General features: G+C 35.3%; 1 protein-coding gene across 2 annotated transcripts; it reads left to right on the forward strand.

The window, feature by feature from the left end:
- On the forward strand, positions 1-25,515 carry LOC140443491 (uncharacterized). 2 transcript variants are annotated; one of them, XM_072534802.1, is made up of 9 exons: positions 1-461; positions 2,787-2,960; positions 3,335-3,560; positions 3,645-4,039; positions 9,543-9,653; positions 13,314-13,424; positions 17,454-17,564; positions 21,855-21,965; positions 24,283-25,515. In XM_072534802.1, exons 4-9 carry the CDS (start codon positions 4,019-4,021, stop codon positions 24,373-24,375), a joined length of 558 nt encoding a protein of 185 aa, XP_072390903.1. In that variant the 5' UTR covers positions 1-461; positions 2,787-2,960; positions 3,335-3,560; positions 3,645-4,018; the 3' UTR covers positions 24,376-25,515. The 2 variants fall into 2 exon arrangements, with proteins under 2 accessions (XP_072390903.1, XP_072390902.1); XM_072534801.1 differs by lacking the exon at positions 24,283-25,515 and having other exon boundaries at positions 324-461; positions 21,855-24,260.
- Positions 25,516-25,586: the final 71 nt, after the last annotated feature.

Consider the following 25,586-nt stretch of genomic DNA (forward strand, 5'->3'; position numbering starts at 1 on the left):
AAAAAATAACTTACTTGAAAAGTGATAACGTTTCGCTCTTCGAATTTCAGCGACCACAAGCAAGATACCTAAATGGCATTTTACTAAAATAGTAGGCAAATGACTCAAAAATTTTAAATAAAATTTGCTTGTCACAAAAAATATGTAAACACACAACTTCATATCAAAACAATAACAAAGGTATTCATGTTGTGGACCCTTTTTATAGCATTCACGGAGTCTATATATTATACGTCATTGGTTTCCAGGCCATTTATACAGCCTATAAGATGGAAGTTACTATCAAAGAATATAGACGCTTAAGCGTCTATATTCTTTGTTACTATGATATAGCACAGATCACCTAACCTCTGTTAGTTATTATATTATATTATATTAGTTATATTATAGTTATTAGTGGTCTGTGGTTATTAGTGTACCTGTTCCTTCACATGCTTTTGTTGGTCAAGATAAATACAAAGGTAAGAGCAAACATACTTTTAAAGTTCGTTGTTATCATTGTCATGAAATAGGGCATATTCGCTCGAAATGTCCAAAAATATTGTCAAAAAATCGTGAAACTGCTAATATGAGTAATGTTGAAAATAAAGAAATTGCATTTCTTGGTAGTCACACAAAACAGGAAGTTGCAGTCAGCTGTGACTCAAATGTAATGAATAGTATACATCTGGTTGTGGATAGTGGTTATACAAATCACCTGTTTATGAAAAAAAAATACATTCAATTTTTGACTAATTCCATAGCAGTAGATAGACAAATAAATGTATCAAAAGTTGGTGAAACTGTAGCAGCAAAATTTCAAGGTAGTTTCTCAGCTATATCTAAAGAAGGACTTTCAGTTACTTTGAATGATGTTCTTGTTTGTGACAATCTTTCTTACAATTTATTATCAGTAAGACAAATTGAAGAAAAAGGTTTTCGTGTGATTTTTGAAAATAAGGAAGTAAAAATCATGAGGGGTGATACTGCAATTATTACTGGAAAGTTGATTGGTAATTTATATTTTATAGAATTGCAATTGTATTCAGATATGGTTAACATTGTTCGAGATACACCTGAGTTGTGGCACAAGCGGATGGGACACTCTTGTAGATTTCCTGTGAGTTCAGTATGTGAGATATGCTTGAAAGGTAAGCAGACAAGTTCTCCATTTTTAAAGAGCATCTAAATGACAGAAAAGCTCGATGCTTACTTCAATATGTGTCCACAGATGTGTGTGGAAAAATTAGCCCTGCTACTCATGATGGTAAAAATTATTATGTTTCATTAATTGATCATTACAGTCATTTTGGAGTGTTATACGTTATTAAAGAAAAGAATGAAGTGGAAGCATGCTTTAGGAATTTTGTAGCCTTAACTGAATCAAAATTCAATCTTCTGAAAATAGAGTATTTGAGATGTGATAATGCTGGGGAGAATAGTTCTAAAAACTTTTTGTTAGTCAGTTTCTAAAAAAAAGTTGTTAGTCAGAAAAATTTAGTTACAAAAATTATTATTCGTTTTAACATGGTAAACTGCAAGACTAGTAAAATTCCAATGGAACCTAAATTGAATTTTGAAAAAGAAGCTCAAACTGATTTTAAAGTCCCTTATAAGGAGGTACTTGGTAGCTTAATGTATTTGATGCTTGGCACTAGGCCAGATTTGTGTTTTACAGTTTCATTTTGTGAAACATTTCAAAATAATTTTAATAGTAATCATTGGAAGCATCTTAAAAATGTAATTCGCTATTTGAGCTATACTAATGAGTTGTGATTAATATACAATAAATTTACTAAAAATGATCAAGTTTTATTTCATGCATATGCTGACTCAGTTTTTACTAGTGATGCTAATGACAGAAAGAGTGTTTCTGGATATGTTATTCTTTGTAATAATAAAGTTGTAAACTGGTGTTCTAAAAAGCAATCTGTAGTTGCTCTTAGTAGCAGTGAAGCCGAATATTTGGCTCTGTCTGAGTGTTTGTTTTTAGGTCAACTTTTAAAAGAAATGTTTGATTTTGAATATCCTATTAGAATTTTTGAGGACAACCAAGATTGTATAAAAATGGCTCAAACTTATGAGACCAAACGCTCAAAACATATTGATGTAAAACATCATTTCGTAAAAGGTATGGTAAATAAAGGAAATTTTGTTATTGAGTATGTTCCTACAAACAGTAAGCTGATATTATGACCAAGGCATTGCCTGTTACTCAATTTGAATTATTGAGAAATTGTTTGAATGTTTCTAAAACTAATGTTTAATTTTACAGTTTATTAGTTTATTGTAATTTTGTTTGCAGTTTGTACTTAATTCATTTGTACTTTTGTAGAATTGAGAGGGGGTGTTGCTGTACAATTCAGTACTATAATTATTATGTGTATGTTGGCAACACATTTTATTTTTATTGATGTCTGATGACTTACTTGTCACTTGTCACTGGTATCTGTACACATATTACACTTGTACTTGTAAAACAATAAAACTTAATTCTTTTCTAATTAAATACATATAATAATAGTGTTATTATTATTAACCTGCGTAAACATTTTATTTAATATTTAGTTTGTTTACTATTAATATTGGCTATGAGTACGTGTGCTTGGTTGTATAGTAATTTCCAGCCACTTTTAGCCTGTCAAAAAGTAACTAACTTCGAAAAAAAAATAATCACTAAATTCACTAGACAGTTAGGACTGGGAATAGCGAACTGAGTTTAATAACAATTTCCATTAAATTTTTTGTCTTTTTTTTTTTATTAAAATCATTTAAATATAATTTTTCTTACTAATTTTTTTTCATAGATTTCCTTTTGACGAAGAAAAACAGGAAATTTGGATATACATTTTACAATTAAATAAGAACAAGCTTTCCAGATGGTCAAGTATTTGTTGTGATCATTTTGATCCAAATGATGTTATCATGAAATCTAGCTTTGTTCGTCTAAAAGAAAATGCAAAACCATTAGCTATACCAAGGTGGGTAATGTTTTTATTAAATTTTTACATTGGTATTTAATATTTATATAAATTTTCTGTTTATTGTTTCTTCTATATTGTTTTCTCTTTGCATACAGGTCTTCTAAAGACGTTAAAGAGGTGGTAGGAAATAAAGCTCTCCCTAGTCCATCAGACACCCACAATTTAAATTTCGAACTGCTAGCAGTGAACTAACTTTGTCTGCCTCAGAAACTGAGGAACTCTTAGGCAAGGAAAATATTGAAGGGCATGCTGCAGATAGAGAATTAATAGCTAAAAAACATAACAAGAGGCAATATTCATTTAATTTTTCATTTGCATTATTATATCCTTGAATAAGCAATTTTTCTTTCATTAAATCTTTTTATTTTTAGGAAGCATTATGTGGGGGATTTTTCCACGTCGGACTTAGACTGCCCAAGAAAAAGAAAAAGATACATGGAATCAGTAAACATGTATATAGCAAAAAAAAAGAAACAAATTGACACCCTAAGAAAATCTACTAAAAGATGAAAACGACAAGCAACAACATTAATTGCATTGGTACAATCATTAAAAGAAAAACTGTATGTTACAGAAAATGCTGAATCTGTGTTGTTGGTAAGTTTTCTTTCACATATTTCATAAAGAACAAAATTAAATTATTATTATATTCTTTTATTTTTGTATTTTTTATTGTTTTAGGCCTCTTTACCAGAATCAGCCAAAGCATTGTTTCAACGATTTTTAAAGGGTGCCAAATGTGCCAAATATTATTGTTGCCAAGTATTCAGCAAAAGCCTATGATTTTGTAAGAAGAGCTTTTAATAATTCATTACCACACCCATCAACCATAACAAAATGGTACCAAACTGTTGATGGCGCACCTGGATTTTCCAAAGAAGCTTTAAATGCTTTGAAAAACAAAGCACTGAAGCAAAATAAAACACTTGTAACACTTGTGTGTAATTTAGTGCTGAACGAAATGTCTATTCGTAAGCTAGTAAAATGGGATGGGAAAAATTTATTGGCTCTGTAGATTTTGGTACAGATATAGAATCTGATAATATACCAGAAGCATGAGAGGCACTGGTGTTTATGTTAGTAGCCTTAAATGACAATTTTAAAGTGCCAGTTGCATATTTTTTAATTGAGAGTTTTTGTGGATAAGAAAAAGCATCCTTAGTAAATCTTTGCTTAAATTTTATTTATGATTCAGGCATAAAAGTATATTCATTAACTTTTGATGGTGCTGCCAACAATTTATCAATGGCCAATGCATTGATTTTATTTAACTCCTATTTGTACCTTCCTATAAAGAGGATGGTAAACACCTTTTCAAGATTATATTTAGGTTGCATTGCATCTGGTACTATTTCCAAATCTAGGTAATTTTTAATTATCTCTCCAGATTTGATCCAGGTATCCTTTTGCCCTGCTTCCTGACATCTGTTTTGACGATTCCACTCGTACGTAATGGCGGCGGCGCTACAGTCACTCTAGGTGGGGGTATGGCATAGCGGGAGACGCATGTAGCGTGGAAGAATTGAAGTAAAGATAAATAGTGAGTTTTCAAGCCCCTTATTTCAGTGGGATTACTTTATTAGCGGATAAGGTATTCCCTTATTTAGGTAAAGATAAGGTTAACGTTATTAAGGGATTACGTGTTTGTAATGTTGTCAAATGCCATATATCTAAATCGTAAAAAAAAACGAAAAAGTCATATAAGCTAAATGTCATATGATTTGGAATACGTAAGGACCGAGTTAGTCGAGGAATATCCCTTTTCTTAAATCTAAAATTTAATTCACCATATTTGTCTTTAAATGTTTCCATCACAAAATGTGGTCTTGATGCAAAAGGTATTACAGGATCAAAAATATTGTGAAGAATTAAGCCTATTATCAAATTGTGATCTATTAGTTCTCCGTGTTTTCGTCGTCTTAATATATTTTCAATATATTCTTTCAATATGGCAAATACTTCAAATAAAATAGGTTATCGAGCTGCCGTTTTATAGGTTACGTTTGTCAAATGTCAATTAACGTTAATTTGTGTTAGCGTAATTTCTGAAAGCATTTCAAAAACGATTTTAAGTAAAAACGATATCTCTTATTTCCTACTCAATGCGCATGACAAGTATAACGTTTTACGTTTAACGTACATCAAAAAGTAGAGGGCCTAAAAACTCTCTACTGAAATAAGGGGTTTAAAAACTCACTATTTATCTTTACTTCAATTCTTCTACGGCACATGCGTCTCCCGCTATGTCATACCCCCACCTAGAGTGACTGTAGCGCCGAAGCCATTACGTACGAGTGGAATCAATGCATTGATTTTATTTAACTCCTATTTGTACCTTCCTATAAAGAGGATGGTAAACACCTTTTCAAGATTATATTTAGGTTGCATTGCATCTGGTACTATTTCCAAATCTAGGTAATTTTTAATTATCTCTCCAGATTTGATCCAGGTATCCTTTTGCCCTGCTTCCTGACATCTGTTTTGACGATTCCACTCGTACGTAATGACGGCGGCGCTACAGTCACTCTAGGTGGGGGTATGACATAGCGGGAGACGCATTTGCCGTGGAAGAATTGAAGTAAAGATAAATAGTGAGTTTTTAAGCCCCTTATTTCAGTAACGTTTAGGGATTACTTTATTAGCGGATAAGGTATTCCCTTATTTAGGTAAAGATAAGGTTAACGTTATTAAGGGATTACGTGTTTGTAATGTCAAATGCCTTATATCTAAATCGTAAAAAGTGATCATCGTAAACGTAGAAACAAAGCTCCACTTCGGGCTGTGACGAAAGAATCTAGGGTACGAGTTGGCAGGACATAAAAACAAAAAGGAGTTGATCAAGGGGACAGAAAGGTTCTGGCGACCGAGCCAGGCGGTAGCGTTCTGGCAACCGAGCCAGGCGGTCGGTTAGTCAGCGCGGGGCAGAGTGTCGTTCGGCCAGCGTTACGGTCAATTATCGTAATATCGTGTCCGACAGAAGGTAGAGAATCGAAAATACGAATTTTCGTCTTGCTCAGTACCGCCATAACGTGCAGTGAATTCCAGCGTTCATCCAGACTGTTCCTGAGTTCCAGTTTGGGCTACAAGGAGTATTCGTTAGCTAGGGCCTAAGTACGCTACGGTAATGAACAAATATATACTAACCATTGAGAGAAACAATTATTAGGGGTTGTCCGCCTTTTAAATTCCCTTAGTAAAATCTCTTCTCGTCTCCCTTCGCAAACTTTAATAACCACTACTAGCTTCTTGTACGTCTTGTGTAGTAGTTGTAAATTTACGATTTGTTAAATATATAGTAAGTTGAAAGTGGCTTGTTTTATTTTACCGTTAGATAGAGACAAGAAGAGAACACATTTTTGCTCTCTACATCTTCCTGGCTTCTAACGCAAGCCCATAACCTCTGACTCTTTACAGGGCTTGCATCGGAGTATCCTTCAGCTCCTATTCTGTTTTTTTTCCTACCCTCTTGTAAATCCGCGAGGGCGAAAACACGACCTATTCGAACTAATGGACCAGTATGCCTCAAATTCGCTCGGACAGCTAAATCTCCTTTAAACACAGGGTATATTACAGTGGTGACAGTGCTAAGCCTCCCTTAGCCTCAACCCTCTTTTATTACAATTCTTCAAAGTAAAAACGTTACACGTCACAATTTATATAAAGTGACGTCACTTATATTTAAAATTTTCAGAACGTCAAAAGCTAATAATACGAAACCCATACGGAACTGCTCGATCTTTCATAGGCGTCAACGTAACATAATAAGCAGAAAAATGTAATCATCATTATATTGGGAATTTTTGAATTATATTATATATAATAATACAAATTTTATGAAATAACTCTAATGTCTAATATTCCACAAAATAATAATTTTAATTAAATAGATTAGACAATTGTGCGCCACTGGTAAGCGAATACTTTAATTTCAATGACAGTTCAGAGTGTGGTAAAATTTTGTTTACCTATGTTTTGATTTCTTACACAATTTGATCATAATATTTATTATAAAATTGTATTTATAAATACATATTAAATTTAGATTAATAGCTTTAAAAACTAATTATTGTTGTGTATTGTGCTTTGCTACGCCAAAACAACTAAATAGTCTGTAGAAAGCTGATAAGCTTTCATATAAGATAGATTATTTTGAATAAGAAATATAGCGGGACGTTTTTATTATTAATGCTCTAAAAGAGGTAAGTTTAAAATTTAGAATATATAATTTTGTATTAAAATGTTTTCTTATCTATTTTAGTGTGTTGCAGTAGTCTTAAAACTAAGTGTATTTGCTGTTAATATAACAGTTTGACAAATAGTTGGCATTTTAAAAATTTCCCACTTACTAACTATTCTGATGTTTTGGCAATGCTGTGGGGTTCTGACCACAGATCACTTATTAGTGGTCTGTGGTTCTGACGTCGTAAATCTTGAATGACGTGCAATCATTTTTATATGAAAAATTCTATACCTATTCATACACGAAAGAATTCAAAACATAAACAAAATTCTTATTTTAAAAAAGCGGCAATACTTTAAACAATTTTGCCACACGCTGAACTGTCATTGAAATTTGAAGTATTTAATTCAGTGCATTGAGACGTATTCATTTTCCTCGTAAAATTCTTATTATTGATGATGAAAAGTATTTTACTTTATCGAATTCCGAAATGAAGGGCAACGACGGATTTTATACACGCAATGTACAAGATGCACCAGTCGAAGTTAGGTTTAAGGGAAAAGTGAAATTTGCCGATAAAATTTTGGTATGGTGTGCCATCTCAAAAGCTGGTATTTCACAGCCGTTTATTGAGCGTGTTCGCGGTGAATCTCTCAATGCTGACAATTACGTTGACAGGTGTCTTACAAAGCTTATTTAATTTATAAATACTCATCAAAATTTGTTGCCATCGTACCATTCTAGTCTGGCACTTACAGCTATTCCCTCGATTGTTGATCTTACTGAAAAATGTAAGAAGCTGGAAGAAGTTTTGTCATGGACGTCTGACAGTGTGTCTAGAGCTCCTATTCGGCAGAATTTTAGAAATCCTGATTCGTCCTATTCAGGTAGACCAAATTATTCTCGGTCTGATAATGTCTGCTTTTAACTCAAAGATTACCTGTTGGAATTGTCGTCAATCAGGACATGGGTATGTTGAATGTTCTGAACCTAGAATTCGGTTTTGTTATGGATGTGGACGTCAAGGTGTCCGCAAATTTGAATGTCAATTCTGTTCGGGAAACGACAGAAGGGGTGGGTTGTCCCTGGCTCCCGCTCCTCAACGAAATACAGGGAATACAGTCGAAAATCCTCAAAAACCAGGAAGCAGTTTCTCGAGTCTGGATGCTCAAGCATAGTTTTTAGATGTTTTCTTGAAGGTCGTTTGTTTACGGTCATAACTGACCACAGTAGTTTGGTGTGGTTACAAAGTATGAAGAACCCATCTCCTTGTTTGGCTAGGTGGATTTTAAAATTGGCACAATCCGATTATAAAATTGTTCATCGTAAAGCTTCAGGTGTAGTAGTCGCTGATGCACTCTCTAGAACTTTTGATATTAATTTGTTAGACTTATCTTCCTTACAACCAGATGACTGGTATCGGAAAATGTTGTATGATGTCCAGAATGTACCAGGTAAATTTCCTGATTTTAAAGTTGAACATGGTGTTTTGTATAAACATGTCTTAAGTTCCATGGATGCCCTTACTAGAATGTCGGATTGGAAGATAGTCGTTCCAACTCCTAATAGAGCAGAGGTTTTGGCCACCTTTCATGACCATCCTACGGCAGTTCATGTTGGTTTTTACAAAACTTTGCGTCGAATATCTGAACTTTATTACTGGCCTAAGATGCGTCAAACTGTACGTAGCTATATTGCTAAATGCAAAATCTGTGCTACATGCAAACCAACAAATCTTCCTCAACCAGGTTTAATGGGTAGTTATCGACAGATTGATTTTCCATTTCAACTTCTACCTTTAGATCTCATTGGTCCGTACCCTAGGTCTTATAAAGGTTCCCAATATGCTTTAGTAGTTGTTGAATATTTTACTAAATTTCAGCCACGATTTAGTGCATTGAAGCTAGCCCGAATCGTCACTTGAGATTTAGTGTCTCTTTGGCTATTTAAATTTGTTCCTCTGAGCTTAGCCATATCTTTAGTATTTTGCATCACCTCTCTTCCAGTGCTTCTGAAATTTGTAAGCTATACGCTTCCTAAAATCCAATACTCTGTTCCACTTCTGGCTTAAAAAAAAATATATCTCCTTTAACTTTTGGTTTTGATCTTGGGTTGTTATGGTTTTCACTAGTTGTGCTTTTAGATTTTTATTTTAACATTTAGTTTTTGTACTTCAAAATTTTTTTTATATCTATACCTTAAATCAACTTGTTTTGCTATATTCTGTGTAGACTGAATAAATTGCTTTGGTTTTGATTGGTTAAATAACTATTTTAGATTAATAATAAATAAATTAAAAATTTAAATAACTTAAAGTTAACTATTTCACATATTTTACAAGTCCGGAGTAGTCAATAAGTTGAGTCACTACCTCGAAATAACAGTTTTTGAAATTTTAGGTTCCTTTGGGAGTTGTAGCAGTATATTTCATTGGATTTCACGACTGGACCAAAACAAGTAAACATTACTGGTATAGGTATCCCTTCAGAATATTAACTTGGAGTCAGAGAGTAAGTACTACTTTTACTCATTCTCTTGTATATCTCTCAGTTGTGTAATATGTCAGCTTTTAAGGTAGAGCATCTATTAGCTCCTGAATTAGAGTATGAGTTGAGAGTCCGTCATTTAACCAGTCCATTGTTAAAAACAGTTGATGAAAAAAGGGGTGTTCTGAGAGGTGCTTTGAAGCAAGCTTCAGCAAATAGGAGTCATGTTGTTCTGTCAACTTCCAATCTTAATTTGAGTCAAGAGATTCCTGAAATAGAGGCTACTCTTGCAGATTTGAAAGTGAAAATTGGTTCTTTTGTTGGTTCCCCTTGTGACACTGCCTATGTTACTCTTCTGCTGCTGACTTATTTAAAAATTCAGCTTTTACTTGGTACCTCAATAACCGAGGTAGTTTTGCTTCTTGGCAAGAGTTAGTTGCCAAACTTAGATCAGATTTTCTCCCTTATAACTACGAGGATAATCTCCTTGATGAAATCAAGTCTCGTAAACAAGCTCCACAAGAGAAAGTTACAATTTTTATTAACGAGATTGTTAGTCTGTGTAAACGCCTGAAGACTCCTCTTTCTGAACCTCATATTGTCAGGATTATCAAGAAAAATTTGTTGTCATCGTACCATTCTAGTCTGGCACTTACAGATATTCCCTCGATTGTTGATCTTACTGAAAAATGTAAGAAGCTGGAAGAAGTTTTGTCATGGACGTCTGACAGTGTGTCTAGAGCTCCTATTCGGCAGATGTTTAGAAATCCTGATTCGTCCTATTCGGGTAGACCAAATTATTCTCGGTCTGATAATGTCTCTGCTTTTAACTCAAAGATTACCTGTTTCAATTGTCGTCAATCAGGACATGGGTATTGAATGTCAATTCTGTTCGGGAAACGACAGAAGGGGTGGGTTGTCCCTGGCTCCCGCTCCTCAACGAAATACAGGGAATACAGTCGAAAATCCTCAAAAACCAGGAAGCAATTTCTCGAGTCTGGATGCTCAAGCATCCACCAGTCAAACTTTTCATCCTCCACCGAAAGACAAAAGTTTCTGTTAGTTTTTGTAAAAGAATGATTACATTCTTTGTTATCCCTTCAGTTAAAAATTCAGTTATTCTAGGAATGGATTTTCTGAAAACTTTTAATAGTGAATTAAATTTTCCTTATCTGTCTCTTCGTTTAATATCTCTTGTGTCAATGCAGTTAAAGATATGAATAAACTTAATGCTCGTGAAATAGAGCAGTTAAATAATGTTATCAAATCATTCTCTTCTATCTCTTCGAAAAATAAGTTTGGTAAAACTCATCTCATCGAACATCACATTGATGTGGGTTCGTCCAAGCCCTTCAGGCAATATCAATATCCCTTGCCTCAAGCCTGGCATGAAAGCCTAGTAAAGGAGGTAGATGAAATGCTAAAGTTAGGTATTATTGAGCCCAGTACTTCTTCTTTTTGTAGCCCTTTGTGGTTGACAAAAAAGAAAGACGGGAGTTTTCGTGTCTGTTTTGACGGACGTAAACTTTACAGTATAACCATGAACAGACATGCGTATCCTATACCTCGTATAGATATCATCCTGAGTAAGTTACAAAACGCTAAATTCATTTCATCTATTGACTTGAAGAAAGCATTTTTACAGATTCCACTGAGCGAAGAGAGTAAGAAGCTCACTGCTTTTGCAGTCAACGGAAAAGGATTGTATCAGTTCACTTCAATGCCTTTTGGTCTTGTGTCTGCTTCGCCGACTATGTGTCGGTTAATGGATTTGGTAATTGGTCCTGCTTGAGATCCTTTTTGTCAGTATTATCTTGATGATATTCTTGTTATTACTCCTGATTTTGAAACTCATATCTCTGTATTGCAGCAGTTGTTTCAGCGTTTAAAAGATGCAAATTTGACTATTAACTTAGATAAAAGTAGCTTTTGTCGTGAGTGTATTAAGTTTTTGGGATATGTTGTAGATTCACATGGTCTCCATACTGATCCTGATAAGGTATCGGCTATTCGTGATTTTCCAGTGCCTAAAAATACCACTCAAGTCCGTCGATTGTTAGGAATGGTGGGTTATTATAAAAAATTTGTCAAGTCTTATTCTACCTTGTTGTCCCCTATCACTGATCTACTTCAAAATAGGAAAAAGGGATAAAATATTGTGTGGACTCCTGAAGCTAATGAAGCTTTCATTAAAATCAAGGAGGCTCTCACAAATTCCCCACTTATGGTAGCACCGGATTTCTCTAAGCCTTTCTATTTGATGACTGATTGTTCAAACACAGCATCTGGTGGGGTACTCTATCAAATTGTTAATGGAGAAGAACACCCTATAGCCTACACCAGCAGGAAATAATAAAGTCCAGAAAAATTATACTACAACTGAAAAGGAGTTGTTAGCTATAATTACAGGTATTGAACATTTTAGATATTTTCTTGAAGGTCGTTCGTTTACGGTCATAACTGACCACAGTAGTTTGGTGTGGTTACAAAGTATGAAGAACCCATCTCCTCGTTTGGCTAGGTGGATTTTAAAATTGGCACAATACGATTATAAAATTGTTCATCGTAAAGCTTCAGGTGTAGTAGTCGCTGATGCACTCTCTAGAACTTTTGATATTAATTTGTTAGACTTATCTTCCTTACAACCAGATGACTGGTATCGGAAAATGTTGTATGATGTACAGAATGTACCAGGTAAATTTCCTGATTTTAAAGTTGAACATGGTGTTTTGTATAAACATGTCTTAAGTTCCATGGATGCCCTTACTGGAATGTCGGATTGGAAGATAGTCGTTCCAACTCCTAATAGAGCAGAGGTTTTGGCCACCTTTCATGACCATCCTACGGCAGCTCATGTTGGTTTTTACAAAACTTTGCGTCGAGCCGTCGAATATCTGAACTTTATTACTGGCCTAAGATTCGTCAAACTGTACGTAGCTATATTGCTAAATGCAAAATCTGTGCTACATGCAAACCAACAAATCTTCCTCAACCAGGTTTAATGGGTAGTTATCTACAGATTGATTTTCCGTTTCAACTTCTACCTTTAGATCTCATTGGTCCATACCCTAGGTCTTATAAAGGTTCCCAATATGCTTTAGTAGTTGTTGATTATTTTACTAAATTTCAGCCACGATTCAGTGCATTGAAGCTAGCCCGAATCGTCACTTGAGATTTAGTGTCTCTTTGGCTATTTAAATTTGTTCCTCTGAGCTTAGCCATATCTTTAGTATTTTGCATCACCTCTCTTCCAGTGCTTCTGTAATTTGTAAGCTATACGCTTCCTAAAATCCAATACTCCCGAAGTATAGAGGTTTCAATTGGCTAGACCCAACGTGTGGCGTCTTTTCCACTTCTGGCTTAAAAAAAATATATCTCCTTTAACTTTTGGTTTTGATCTTGGGTTGTTATGGTTTTCACTAGTTGTGCTTTTAGATTTTCATTTTAACATTTAGTTTTTGTACTTCAAAATTTTTTTTGTATATCTATACCCTAAATCAACTTGTTTTGCTATATTCTGTGTAGACTGAATAAATTGCTTTGGTTTTGATTGGTTAAATAACTATTTTAGATTAATAATAAATAGATTAAAAATTTAAATAACTTAAAGTTAACTATTTTACAAGTCCGGAGTAGTCAATAAGTTGAGTCACTACCTCGAAATAACAGTTTTTGAAATTTTAGGTTCCTTTGGGAGTTGTAGCAGTATATTTCATTGGATTTCACGACTGGACCAAAACAAGTAAACATTACTGGTATAGATATCCCTTCAGAATATTAACTTGGAGTCAGAGAGTAAGTTAGACTTTACCTACTTTTACTCATTCTCTTGTATATCTCTCAGTTGTGTAATATATTAGCTTTTAAGGTAGAGCATCTATTAGCTCCTGAATTAGAGTATGAGTTGAGAGTCCGTCATTTAACCAGTCCATTGTTAAAAACAGTTGATGAAAAAAGGGGTGTTCTGAGAGGTGCTTTGAAGCAAGCTTCAGCAAATAGGAGTCATGTTGTTCTGTCAGCTTCCAATCTTAATTTGAGTCAAGAGATTCCTGAAATAGAGGCTACTCTTGCAGATTTGAAAGTGAAAATTGGTTCTTTTGTTGGTTCCCCTTGTGACACTGCCTATGGTCGTTATACTTCTCGGTTAGGTCATGTTGCAGGTAGAGTCCATCTGTTAGAATCTACAACAGAGGAAGAGGATGAACTAAAGAAGTTTCTTAATCTTAGAATTCTTACTCTGGAAGGTGAACTTGATTTTAGAGTGACTCCACAGGCTCATTCCACTCCTCATAATGCTAGTGTTTCTGTAAATTCCTTTCCTTTTGTTAAGTCTGCTCCTATTCATAAATGGGGTGTACATTTTTCAGGACAATCAAATGAAAATGTTGTTAGTTTCTTGGAGAAGGTAGAATGTCTGCGTATAGCACGTGGTAACAGCGAGGAAGAGTGTTACTCTTCTGCTGCTGACTTATTTAAAGATTCAGCTTTTACTTGGTACCTCAATAACCGAGGTAGTTTTGCTTCTTGGCACGAGTTAGTTGCCAAACTTAGATCAGATTTTCTTCCTTATAACTACAAGGATAATCTCCTTGATGAAATCAAGTCTCGTAAACAAGCTCCACAAGAGAAAGTTACAATTTTTATTAACGAGATTGTTAGTCTGTGTAAACGTCTGGAGACTCCTCTTTCTGAACCTCATATTGTCAGGATTATCAAGAAAAATTTGTTGCCATCGTACCATTCTAGTTTGGCACTTACAGATATTCCCTCGATTGTTGATCTTACTGAAAAATGTAAGAAGCTGGAAGAAGTTTTGTCATGGACGTCTGACAGTGTGTCTAGAGCTCCTATTCGGCAGAATTTTAGAAATCCTGATTCGTCCTATTCGGGTAGACCAAATTATTCTCGGTCTGATAATGTCTCTGCTTTTAACTCAAAGATTACCTGTTGGAATTGTCGTCAATCAGGACATGGGTATTATGAATGTTCTGAACCTAGAATTCGGTTTTGTTATGGATGTGGACGTCAAGGTGTCCTCAAATTTGAATGTCAATTCTGTTCGGGAAGCGACAGAAGGGGTGGGTTGTCCCTGGCTCCCGCTCCTCAACGAAATACAGGGAATACGTCGAAAATCCTCAAAATCCAGGAAGCTGTTTCCCGAGTCTGGATGCTCAAGCATCCACCAGTCAAAGTTTCTGTTAGTTTTTGTAAAAGAATGATTACATTCTTTGTTATCCCTTCAGTTAAAAATTCAGTTATTCTAGGAATGGATTTTCTGAAAACTTTTAATAGTGAATTAAATTTTCCTGAATTTTCCTTATCTGTCTCTTCGTTTAATATCTCTTGTGTCAATGCAGTTAAAGATATGAGTAGACTTAATGCTAGTGAAGTAGAGCAGTTAAATAATGTTATCAAATCATTCTCTTCTATCTCTTCGAAAAATAAGTTTGGTAAAACTCATCTCATCGAACATCACATTGATGTGGGTTCGTCCAAGCCCTTCAGGCAATATCAATATTCCTTGCCTCAAGCCTGGCATGAAAGCCTAGTAAAGGAGGTAGTTGAAATGCTAAAGTTAGGTATTATTGAGCCCAGTACTTCTTCTTTTTGTAGCTCTTTCTGGTTGACAAAAAAAGAAAGACGGGAGTTTTCGTTTCTGTTTTGACGGACGTAAACTTTACAGTATAACCATGAACAGAGATGCGTATCCTATACCTCGTATAGATATTATCCTGAGTAAGTTACAAAACGCTAAATTCATTTCATCTATTGACTTGAAGAAATCATTTTTACAGATTCCACTGAGCGAAGAGAGTAAGAAGCTCACTGCTTTTGCAGTCAATGGAAAAGGATTGTATCAGTTCACTACAATGCCTTTTGGTCTTGTGTCTGCTCCGCCGACTATGTGTCGGTTAATGGATTTGGTAATTGGTCCTGCTTGAGATCCTTTTTGTCAGTATTATCTTGATGATATTCTTGTTATTACTCCTGATTGTGAAACTCATATCTCTGTATTGCAGCAGTTGTTTCAGCATTTAAAAGATGCAAATTTGACTATTAACTTAGATACAAGTAGCTTTGTCGTGAGTCTATTAAGTTTTTTGGATATGTTGTAGATTCACATGGTCTCCATACTGATCCTGATAAGGTATCAGCTATTCGTGATTTTCCAGTGCCTAAAAATACCACTCAAGTCCGTCGATTGTTAGGAATGGTGGGTTATTATAAAAAATTTGTCAAGTCTTATTCTACCTTGTTGTCCCCTATTACTGATCTACTTCAAAATAGGAAAAAGGGATAAAATATTGTGTGGACTCCTGAAGCTAATGAAGCTTTTAATAAAATCAAGGAGGCTCTCACAAATTCCCCAGTTATGGTAGCACCGGATTTCTCTAAGCCTTTCTATTTGATGACTGATTGTTCAAACACAGCATCTGGTAGGGTACTCTATCAAATTGTTAATGGAGAAGAACACCCTATAGCCTACACCAGCAGGAAATAATAAAGTCCAGAAAAATTATACTACAACTGAAAAGGAGTTGTTAGCTATAATTACAGGTATTGAACATTTTAGATATTTTCTTGAAGGTCGTTCGTTTGCGGTCATACCTGACCACAGTAGTTTGGTGTGGTTACAAAGTATGAAGAACCCATCTCCTCGTTTGGCTAGGTGGATTTTAAAATTGGCACAATACGATTATAAAATTGTTCATCGTAAAGCTTCAGGTGTAGTAGTAGCTGATGCACTCTCTAGAACTTTTGATATTAATTTGTTAGACTTATCTTCCTTACAACCAGATGACTGGTATCGGAAAATGTTGTATGATGTACAGAATGTACCAGGTAAATTTCCTGATTTTAAAGTTGAACATGGTGTTTTGTATAAACATGTCTTAAGTTCCATGGATGCCCTTACTGGAATGTCTGATTGGAAGATAGTCGTTCCAACTCCTAATAGACCAGAGGTTTTGGCCACCTTTCATGACCATTATACGGCAGCTCATTTTGGTTTTTACAAAACTTTGTGTCGAATATCTGAACTTTATTACTGGCCTAAGATGCGTCAAACTGTACGTAGCTATATTGCTAAATGCAAAATCTGTGCTACATGCAAACCAACAAATCTTCCTCAACCCGGTTTAATGGGTAGTTATCGACAGATTGATTTTCCATTTCAACTTCTATCTTTAGATCTCATTGGTCCGTACCCTAGGTCTTATAAAGGTTCCCAATATGCTTTAGTAGTTGTTGATTATTTTACTAAATTTCCTTTGGTCCATACCATGTCGAAAGCAACTACTTCTTCTATTACTAAATAAATCGAGAATGAAGTTTTCTTAATTTATGGTGTTCCACAAATCGTGTCATGCGATAATGCCCCGTTCACAGATAAGGCTTTTCGCGATCTCATGGCTAAATACAATGTACAAAAATATGGTACAATGCTAATTATCACCCACAAATCAATCATACCGAAAGAGTTAATAAATCAATCGTGACTGCTTTAAGATCCTATTCTTTTCCTGATCAGAGAGCTTGGGATACTCATATCCACTCTATAGTACAAGCTATCAGGACTTCTTCTCACGAAATAACCAAATGTCCTCCATCTTAGTTGATGTTTGGTCGTCATGTCCCGCTTTCTGATGATTATTTTGGTAAGATTTCAGAGAATACCAATAACTTTCCCACAATATCAGATAAGTTACACCGCCTAGAAGATATTCAGCATCTTCCTGATATTTATGTAGATGTTCCCAAACGGTTGAAAGTTGAAAAATAAGTTGAGTCACTACCTCGAAATAACAGTTTTTGAAATTTTAGGTTCCTTTGGGAGTTGTAGCAGTATATTTCATTGGATTTCACGACTGGACCAAAACAAGTAAACATTACTGGTATAGATATCCCTTCAGAATATTAACTTGGAGTCAGAGAGTAAGTTAGACTTTACCTACTTTTACTCATTCTCTTGTATATCTCTCAGTTGTGTAATATATTAGCTTTTAAGGTAGAGCATCTATTAGCTCCTGAATTAGAGTATGAGTTGAGAGTCCGTCATTTAACCAGTCCATTGTTAAAAACAGTTGATGAAAAAAGGGGTGTTCTGAGAGGTGCTTTGAAGCAAGCTTCAGCAAATAGGAGTCATGTTGTTCTGTCAGCTTCCAATCTTAATTTGAGTCAAGAGATTCCTGAAATAGAGGCTACTCTTGCAGATTTGAAAGTGAAAATTGGTTCTTTTGTTGGTTCCCCTTGTGACACTGCCTATGGTCGTTATACTTCTCTGTTAGGTCATGTTGCAGGTAGAGTCCATCTGTTAGAATCTATAACAGAGGAAGAGAATGAACTAAAGAAGTCTCTTAATCTTAGAATTCTTACTCTGGAAGGTGAACTTGATTTTAGAGTGACTCCACAGGCTCATTCCACTCCTCATAATGCTAGTGTTTCTGTAAATTCCTTTCCTTTTGTTAAGTCTGCTCCTATTCATAAATGGGGTGTACATTTTTCAGGACAATCAAATGAAAATGTTGTTAGTTTCTTTCAGAAGGTAGAATGTCTGCGTATATCACGTGGTAACAGCGAGGAAAAGTGTTACTCTTCTGCTGCTGACTTATTTAAAAATTCAGCTTTTACTTGGTACCTCAATAACCGAGGTAGTTTTGCTTCTTGGCAAGAGTTAGTTGCCAAACTTAGATCAGATTTTCTCCCTTATAACTACGAGGATAATCTCCTTGATGAAATCAAGTCTCGTAAACAAGCTCCACAAGAGAAAGTTACAATTTTTATTAACGAGATTGTTAGTCTGTGTAAACGTCTGGAGACTCCTCTTTCTGAACCTCATATTGTCAGGATTATCAAGAAAAATTTGTTGCCATCGTACCATTCTAGTCTGGCACTTACAGATATTCCCTTGATTGTTGATCTTACTGAAAAATGTAAGAAGCTGGAAGAAGTTTTGTCATGGACGTCTGCCAGTGTGTCTAGAGCACCTATTCGGCAGATGTTTAGAAATCCTGATTCGTCCTATTCGGGTAGACCAAATTATTCTCGGTCTGATAATGTCTCTGCTTTTAACTCAAAGATTACTTGTTGGAATTGTCGTCAATCAGGACATGGGTATTATGAATGTTCTGAACCTAGAATTCGGTTTTGTTATGGATGTGGACGTCAAGGTGTCCGCATTGAATGTCAATTCTGTTCGGGAAACGACAGAAGGGGTGGGTTGTCCCTGGCTCCCGCTCCTCAACGAAATACAGGGAGTACAGTCGAAAATCCTCAAAAACCAGGAAGACATTTCTGGAGTCTGGATGCTCAAGCATCCACCAGTCAAACTTTTCATCCTCCACCGAAAGACAAAAGTTTCTGTTAGTTTTTGTAAATGAATGATTTCTGAAAACTGGATTTTCTGAAAACTTTTAATAGTGAATTAAATTTTCCTGAATTTTCCTTATCTGTCTCTTCGTTTAATATCTCTTGTGTCAATGCAGTCAAAGATATGAGTAAACTTAATGCTCGTGAAGTAGAGCAGTTAAATAATGTTATCAAATCATTCTCTTCTATCTCTTCGAAAAATAAGTTGGGTAAAACTCATCTCATCGAACATCACATTGATGTGGGTTCGTCCAAGCACCTCAGGCAATATCAATATCCCTTGCCTCAAGCCTGGCATGAAAACTTTTAATAGTGAATTAAATTTTCCTGAATTTTCCTTATCTGTCTCTTCGTTTAATATCTCTTGTGTCAATGCAGTCAAAGATATGAGTAAACTTAATGCTCGTGAAGTAGAGCAGTTAAATAATGTTATCAAATCATTCTCTTCTATCTCTTCGAAAAATAAGTTGGGTAAAACTCATCTCATTGAACATCACATTGATGTGGGTTCGTCCAAGCACCTCAGGCAATATCAATATCCCTTGCCTCAAGCCTGGCATGAAAGCCTAGTAAAGGAGGTACATGAAATGCTAAAGTTAGGTATTATTGAGCCCAGTACTTCTTCTTTTTGTAGCCCTTTGTGGTTGACAAAAAAGAAAGACGGGACTATTCGTGTCTGTTTTGACGGACGTAAACTTAACAGTATAGCCATGAACAGAGATGCGTATCCTATACCTCATATAGATATCATCCTGAGTAAGTTACAAAACGCTAAATTCATTTCATCTATTGACTTGAAGAAAGCATTTTTACAGATTCCACTGAGTGAAGAGAGTAAGAAGCTCACTGCTTTTACAGTCAATGGAAAAGGATTGTATCAGTTCACTACAATGCCGTTTGGTCTTGTGTCTGCTCCGCAGACTATGTGTCGGTTAATGGATTTGGTAATTGGTCCTGCTTGAGATCCTTTTTGTCAGTATTATCTTGATGATATTCTTGTTATTACTCCTGATTTTGAAACTCATATTTCTGTATTGCAGCAGTTGTTTCAGCGTTTAAAAGATGCAAATTTGACTATTAACTTAGATAAAAGTAGCTTTTGTCGTGAGTCTATTAAGTTTTTGGGATATGTTGTAGATTCACATGGTCTCCATACTGATCCTGATAAGGTATCAGCTATTCGTGATTTTCCAGTGCCTAAAAATACCACTCAAGTCCGTCGATTGTTTCGAATGGTGGGTTATTATAAAAAATTTGTCAAATCTTATTCTACCTTGTTGTCCCCTATCACTGATCTACTTCAAAATAGGAAAAAGGGATAAAATATTGTGTGGACTCCTGAAGCTAATGAAGCTTTCAATAAAATCAAGGAGGCTCTCACAAATTCCCTAGTTATGGTAGCACCGGATTTCTCTCAGCCTTTCTATTTGATGACTGATTGTTCAAACACAGCATCTGGTGGGGTACTCTATCAAATTGTTGATGGAAAAGAACACCCTATAGCCTACACCAGCAGGAAATTAAATAAAGTCCAGAAAAATTATACTACAACTGAAAAGGAGGTGTTAGCTATAATTACAGGTATTGAACATTTTAGATATTTTCTTGAAGGTCGTTCGTTTACGGTCATAACTGACCACAGTAGTTTGGTGTGGTTACAAAGTATGAAGAACCCATCTCCTCGTTTGGCTAGGTGGATTTTAAAATTGGCACAATACGATTATAAAATTGTTCATCGTAAAGCTTCAGGTGTAGTAGTCGCTGATGCACTCTCTAGAACCTTTGATATTAATTTGTTAGACTTATCTTCCTTACAACCAGATGACTGGTATCGGAAAATGTTGTATGATGTACAGAATGTACCAGGTAAATGTCCTGATTTTAAAGTTGAACATGGTGTTTTGTATAAACATGTCTTAAGTTCCATGGATGCCCTTACTGGAATGTCGGATTGGAAGATAGTCGTTCCAACTCCTAATAGAGCAGAGGTTTTGGCCACCTTTCATGACCATCCTACGGCAGCTCATTTTGGTTTTAACAAAACTTTGCGTCGAATATCTGAACTTTATTACTGGCCTAAGATGCGTCAAACTGTACGTAGCTATATTGCTAAATGCATAATCTGTGCTACATGCAAACCAACAAATCTTCCTCAACCAGGTTTAATGGGTAGTTATCGACAGATTGATTTTCCATTTCAACTTCTACCTTTAGATCTCATTGGTTCGTACCCTAGGTCTTATAAAGGTTCCCAATATGCTTTAGTAGTTGTTGATTATTTTACTAAATTTCAGCCCCGATTCAGTGCATTGAAGCTAGCCCGAATCGTCACTTGAGATTTAGTGTCTCTTTGGCTATTTAAATTTGTTCCTCTGAGCTTAGCCATATCTTTAGTATTTTGCATCACCTCTCTTCCAGTGCTTCTGAAATTTGTAAGCTATACGCTTCCTAAAATCCAATACTCCCGAAGTATAGAAGTTTCAATTGGCTAGACCCAACGTGTGGCGTCTTTTCCACTTCTGGCTTAAAAAAAATATATCTCCTTTAACTTTTGGTTTTGATCTTGGGTTGTTATGGTTTTCACTAATTGTGCTTTTAGATATTCATTTTAACATTTAGTTTTTGTACTTCAAAATTTTTTTTTATATCTATACCTTAAATCAACTTGTTTTGCTATATTCTGTGTAGACTGAATAAATTGCTTTGGTTTTGATTGGTTAAATAACTATTTTAGATTAATAATAAATAAATTAAAAATTTAAATAACTTAAAGTTAACTATTTCACATATTTTACAAGTCCGGAGTAGTCAATAAGTTGAGTCACTACCTCGAAATAACAGTTTTTGAAATTTTAGGTTCCTTTGGGAGTTGTAGCAGTATATATCATTGGATGTCACGGCTGGACCAAAACAAGTAAACATTACTGGTATAGGTATCCCTTCAGAATATTAACTTGGAGTCAGAGAGTAAGTTAGACTTTACCTACTTTTACTCATTCTCTTGTATATCTCTCAGTTGTGTAATATGTCAGCTTTTAAGGTAGAGCATCTATTAGCTCCTGAATTAAAGTATGAGTTGAGAGTCCGTCATTTAACCAGTCCATTGTTAAAAACATTTGATGAAAAAAGGGGTGTTCTGAGAGGTGCTTTGAAGCAAGCTTCAGCAAATAGGAGTCATGTTGTTCTGTCAGCTTCCAATCTTAATTTGAGTCAAGAGATTCCTGAAATAGAGGCTACTCTTGCAGATTTGAAAGTGAAAATTGGTTCTTTTGTTGGTTCCCCTTGTGACACTGCCTATGGTCGTTATACTTCTCGGTTAGGTCATGTTGCAGGTAGAGTCCATCTGTTAGAATCTACAACAGAGGAAGAGGATGAACTAAAGAAGTCTCTTAATCTTAGAATGCTTACTCTGGAAGGTGAACTTGATTTTAGAGTGACTCCACAGGCTCATTCCACTCCTCATAATGCAAGCGTTTCTGTAAATTCCTTTCCTTTTGTTAAGTCTGCTCCTATTCATAAATGGGGTGTACATTTTTCAGGACAATCAAATGAAAATGTTGTTAGTTTCTTGGAGAAGTTAGAATGTCTGCGTATAGCACGTGGTAACAGCGAGGAAGAGTGTTACTCTTCTGCTGCTGACTTATTTAAAAATTCAGCTTTTACTTGGTACCTCAATAACCGAGGTAGTTTTGCTTCTTGGCAAGAGTTAGTTGCCAAACTTAGATCAGATTTTCTCCCTTATAACTACGAGGATAATCTCCTTGATGAAATCAAGTCTCGTAAACAAGCTCCACAAGAGAAAGTTACAATTTGTATTAACGAGATTATTAGTCTGTGTAAACGTCTGGAGACTCCTCTTTCTGAACCTCATATTGTCAGGATTATCAAGAAAAATTTGTTGCCATCGTACCATTCTAGTCTGGCACTTACAGATATTCCCTTGATTGTTGATCTTACTGAAAAATGTAAGAAGCTGGAAGAAGTTTTGTCATGGACGTCTGACAGTGTGTCTAGAGCTCCTATTCGGCAGAATTTTAGAAATCCTGATTCGTCCTATTCGGGTAGACCAAATTATTCTCGGTCTGATAATGTCTCTGCTTTTAACTCAAAGATTACCTGTTGGAATTGTCGTCAATCAGGACATGGGTATTATGAATGTTCTGAACCTAGAATTCGGTTTTGTTATGGATGTGGACGTCAAGGTGTCCGCAAATTTGAATGTCAATTCTGTTCGAGAAACGACAGAAGGGGTGGGTTGTCCCTGGCTCCCGCTCCTCAACGAAATACAGGGAATACAGTCGAGCCTGGATGCTCAAGCATCCACCAGTCAAACTTTTCATCCTCCACCGAAAGACAAAAGTTTCTGTTAGTTTTTATAAAAGAATGATTACATTCGTTGTTATCCCTTCAGTTAAAAATTCAGTTATTCTAGGAATGGATTTTCTGAAAACTTTTAATAGTGAATTAAATTTTCCTGAATTTTCCTTATCTGTCTCTTCGTTTAATATCTCTTGTGTCAATGCAGTTAAAGATATGAGTAGACTTAATGCTCGTGAAGTAGAGCAGTTAAATAATGTTATCAAATCATTCTCTTCTATCTCTTCGAAAAATAAGTTGGGTAAAACTCATCTCATCGAACATCACATTGATGTGGGTTCGTCCAAGCCCTTCAGGCAATATCAATATCCCTTGCCTCAAGCCTGGCATGAAAGCCTAGTAAAGGAGGTAGATGAAATGCTAAATTTAGGTATTATTGAGCCCAGTACTTCTTCTTTTTGTAGCCCCTTGTGGTTGACAAAAAAGAAAGACGGGACTTTTCGTGTCTGTTTTGACGGACGTAAACTTAACAGTATAACCTTGAACAGAGATGCGTATCCTATACCTCGTATAGATATCATCCTGAGTAAGTTACAAAACGCTAAATTCATTTCATCTATTGACTTGAAGAAAGCATTTTTACAGATTCCACTGAGCGAAGAGAGTAAGAAGCTCTCTGCTTTTGCAGTCAATGGAAAAGGATTGTATCAGTTCACTACAATGCCTTTTGGTCTTGTGTCTGCTCCGCAGACTATGTGTCGGTTAATGGATTTGGTAATTGGTCCTGCTTGAGATCCTTTTTGTCAGTATTATCTTGATGATATTCGTGTTATTACTCCTGATTTTGAAACTCATATCTCTGTATTGCAGCAGTTGTTTCAGCGTTTAAAAGATGCAAATTTGACTATTAACTTAGATAAAAGTAGCTTTTGTCGTGAGTCTATTAAGTTTTTGGGATATGTTGTAGATTCACATGGTCTCCATACTGATCCTGATAAGGTATCGGCTATTCGTGATTTTCCAGTGCCTAAAAATACCACTCAAGTCCGTCGATTGTTAGGAATGGTGGGTTATTATAAAAAATTTGTCAAGTCTTATTCTACCTTGTTGTCCCCTATCACTGATCTACTTCAAAATAGGAAAAAGGGACAAAATATTGTGTGGACTCCTGAAGCTAATGAAGCTTTCATTAAAATCAAGGAGGCTCTCACAAATTCCCCAGTTATGGTAGCACCGGATTTCTCTAAGCCTTTCTATTTGATGATTGTTCAAACACAGCATCTGGTGGGGTACTCTATCAAATTGTTGATGGAGAAGAACACCCTATAGCCTACGCCAGCAGGAAATTAAATAAAGTCCAGAAAAATTATACTACAACTGAAAAGACCAACAATTCATACCCAATTCATCATCACCAATCATTCAGGGCTCAATTAAACAACCAAGATGAGATATTACAAAAAAGAGTAAATTCCAATTGCACAAAACCTTAATACATCCAGTATTTACATATGGATCTGAAATCTGGTTACTTACTTTAAGTGAAGACACCGAATTGGCTACTTTAGGCAGAACAATCTTGACATATATACAAAGGAGAAAAATAAAAAAGGCAGATGGAGAAGAATATATGACCCATTATGACCCATAAATCATTGCCAAATATTAATAATATGGGAGGAATCTATTTGATGGACCAAAACATATCTACATATAGAATTGGAATCCATTTAAAAGAAGTGGTGGTGGTATATCTTCACATGGCTCATTGATGCAAGTATTAATAACAGATGGATACTCTGCAAGTACTACTACACCAAGATTTCCCAATTAGATTTCAGAAGATGTATTGCTTAGTCATATCTTAACAAATATACAAATGCATGGTGGAAGACCCAGTTCTTTGAAATTTAGTGTCTCGCTTAATAGAATATCAGACAACCTAAGGTGCGATGGAAACAATCACCTTTTAATAACTATATCTAACAACAAAAGATGTTGCTGTGAAGGATAGGGGTGCAGCAGTTGTACTCGAACAATGTGTAGCAAATGTGATGTCCGCATGTGTATTGACTGCAATAATTTTTCATATGAGGACATTCTAGTTTTAATACAAATTTCGTTGTGTTTCTTAAGAATATATTTTATTTTAGCTACAATACTATAATGACCTAGCATTACATTTATGTAACACATGTTTTTTGTTAGTTAATAGATTTTTAGATTAAAAAATTGTTAATTTGTCTATTATTATACATTTTTAATAAACAT

The sequence above is a fragment of the Diabrotica undecimpunctata genome, chromosome 6 (assembly GCF_040954645.1).
Source record: "Diabrotica undecimpunctata isolate CICGRU chromosome 6, icDiaUnde3, whole genome shotgun sequence".
NCBI lineage: Eukaryota > Metazoa > Arthropoda > Insecta > Coleoptera > Chrysomelidae > Diabrotica > Diabrotica undecimpunctata.

Excerpts from the sequence above, each read along its gene's own strand:
- LOC140443491 (XM_072534801.1), top strand. The coding sequence starts at position 22,024 with ATGTCAGCTTTTAAGGTAGAGCATCTATTAGCTCCTGAATTAAAGTAT.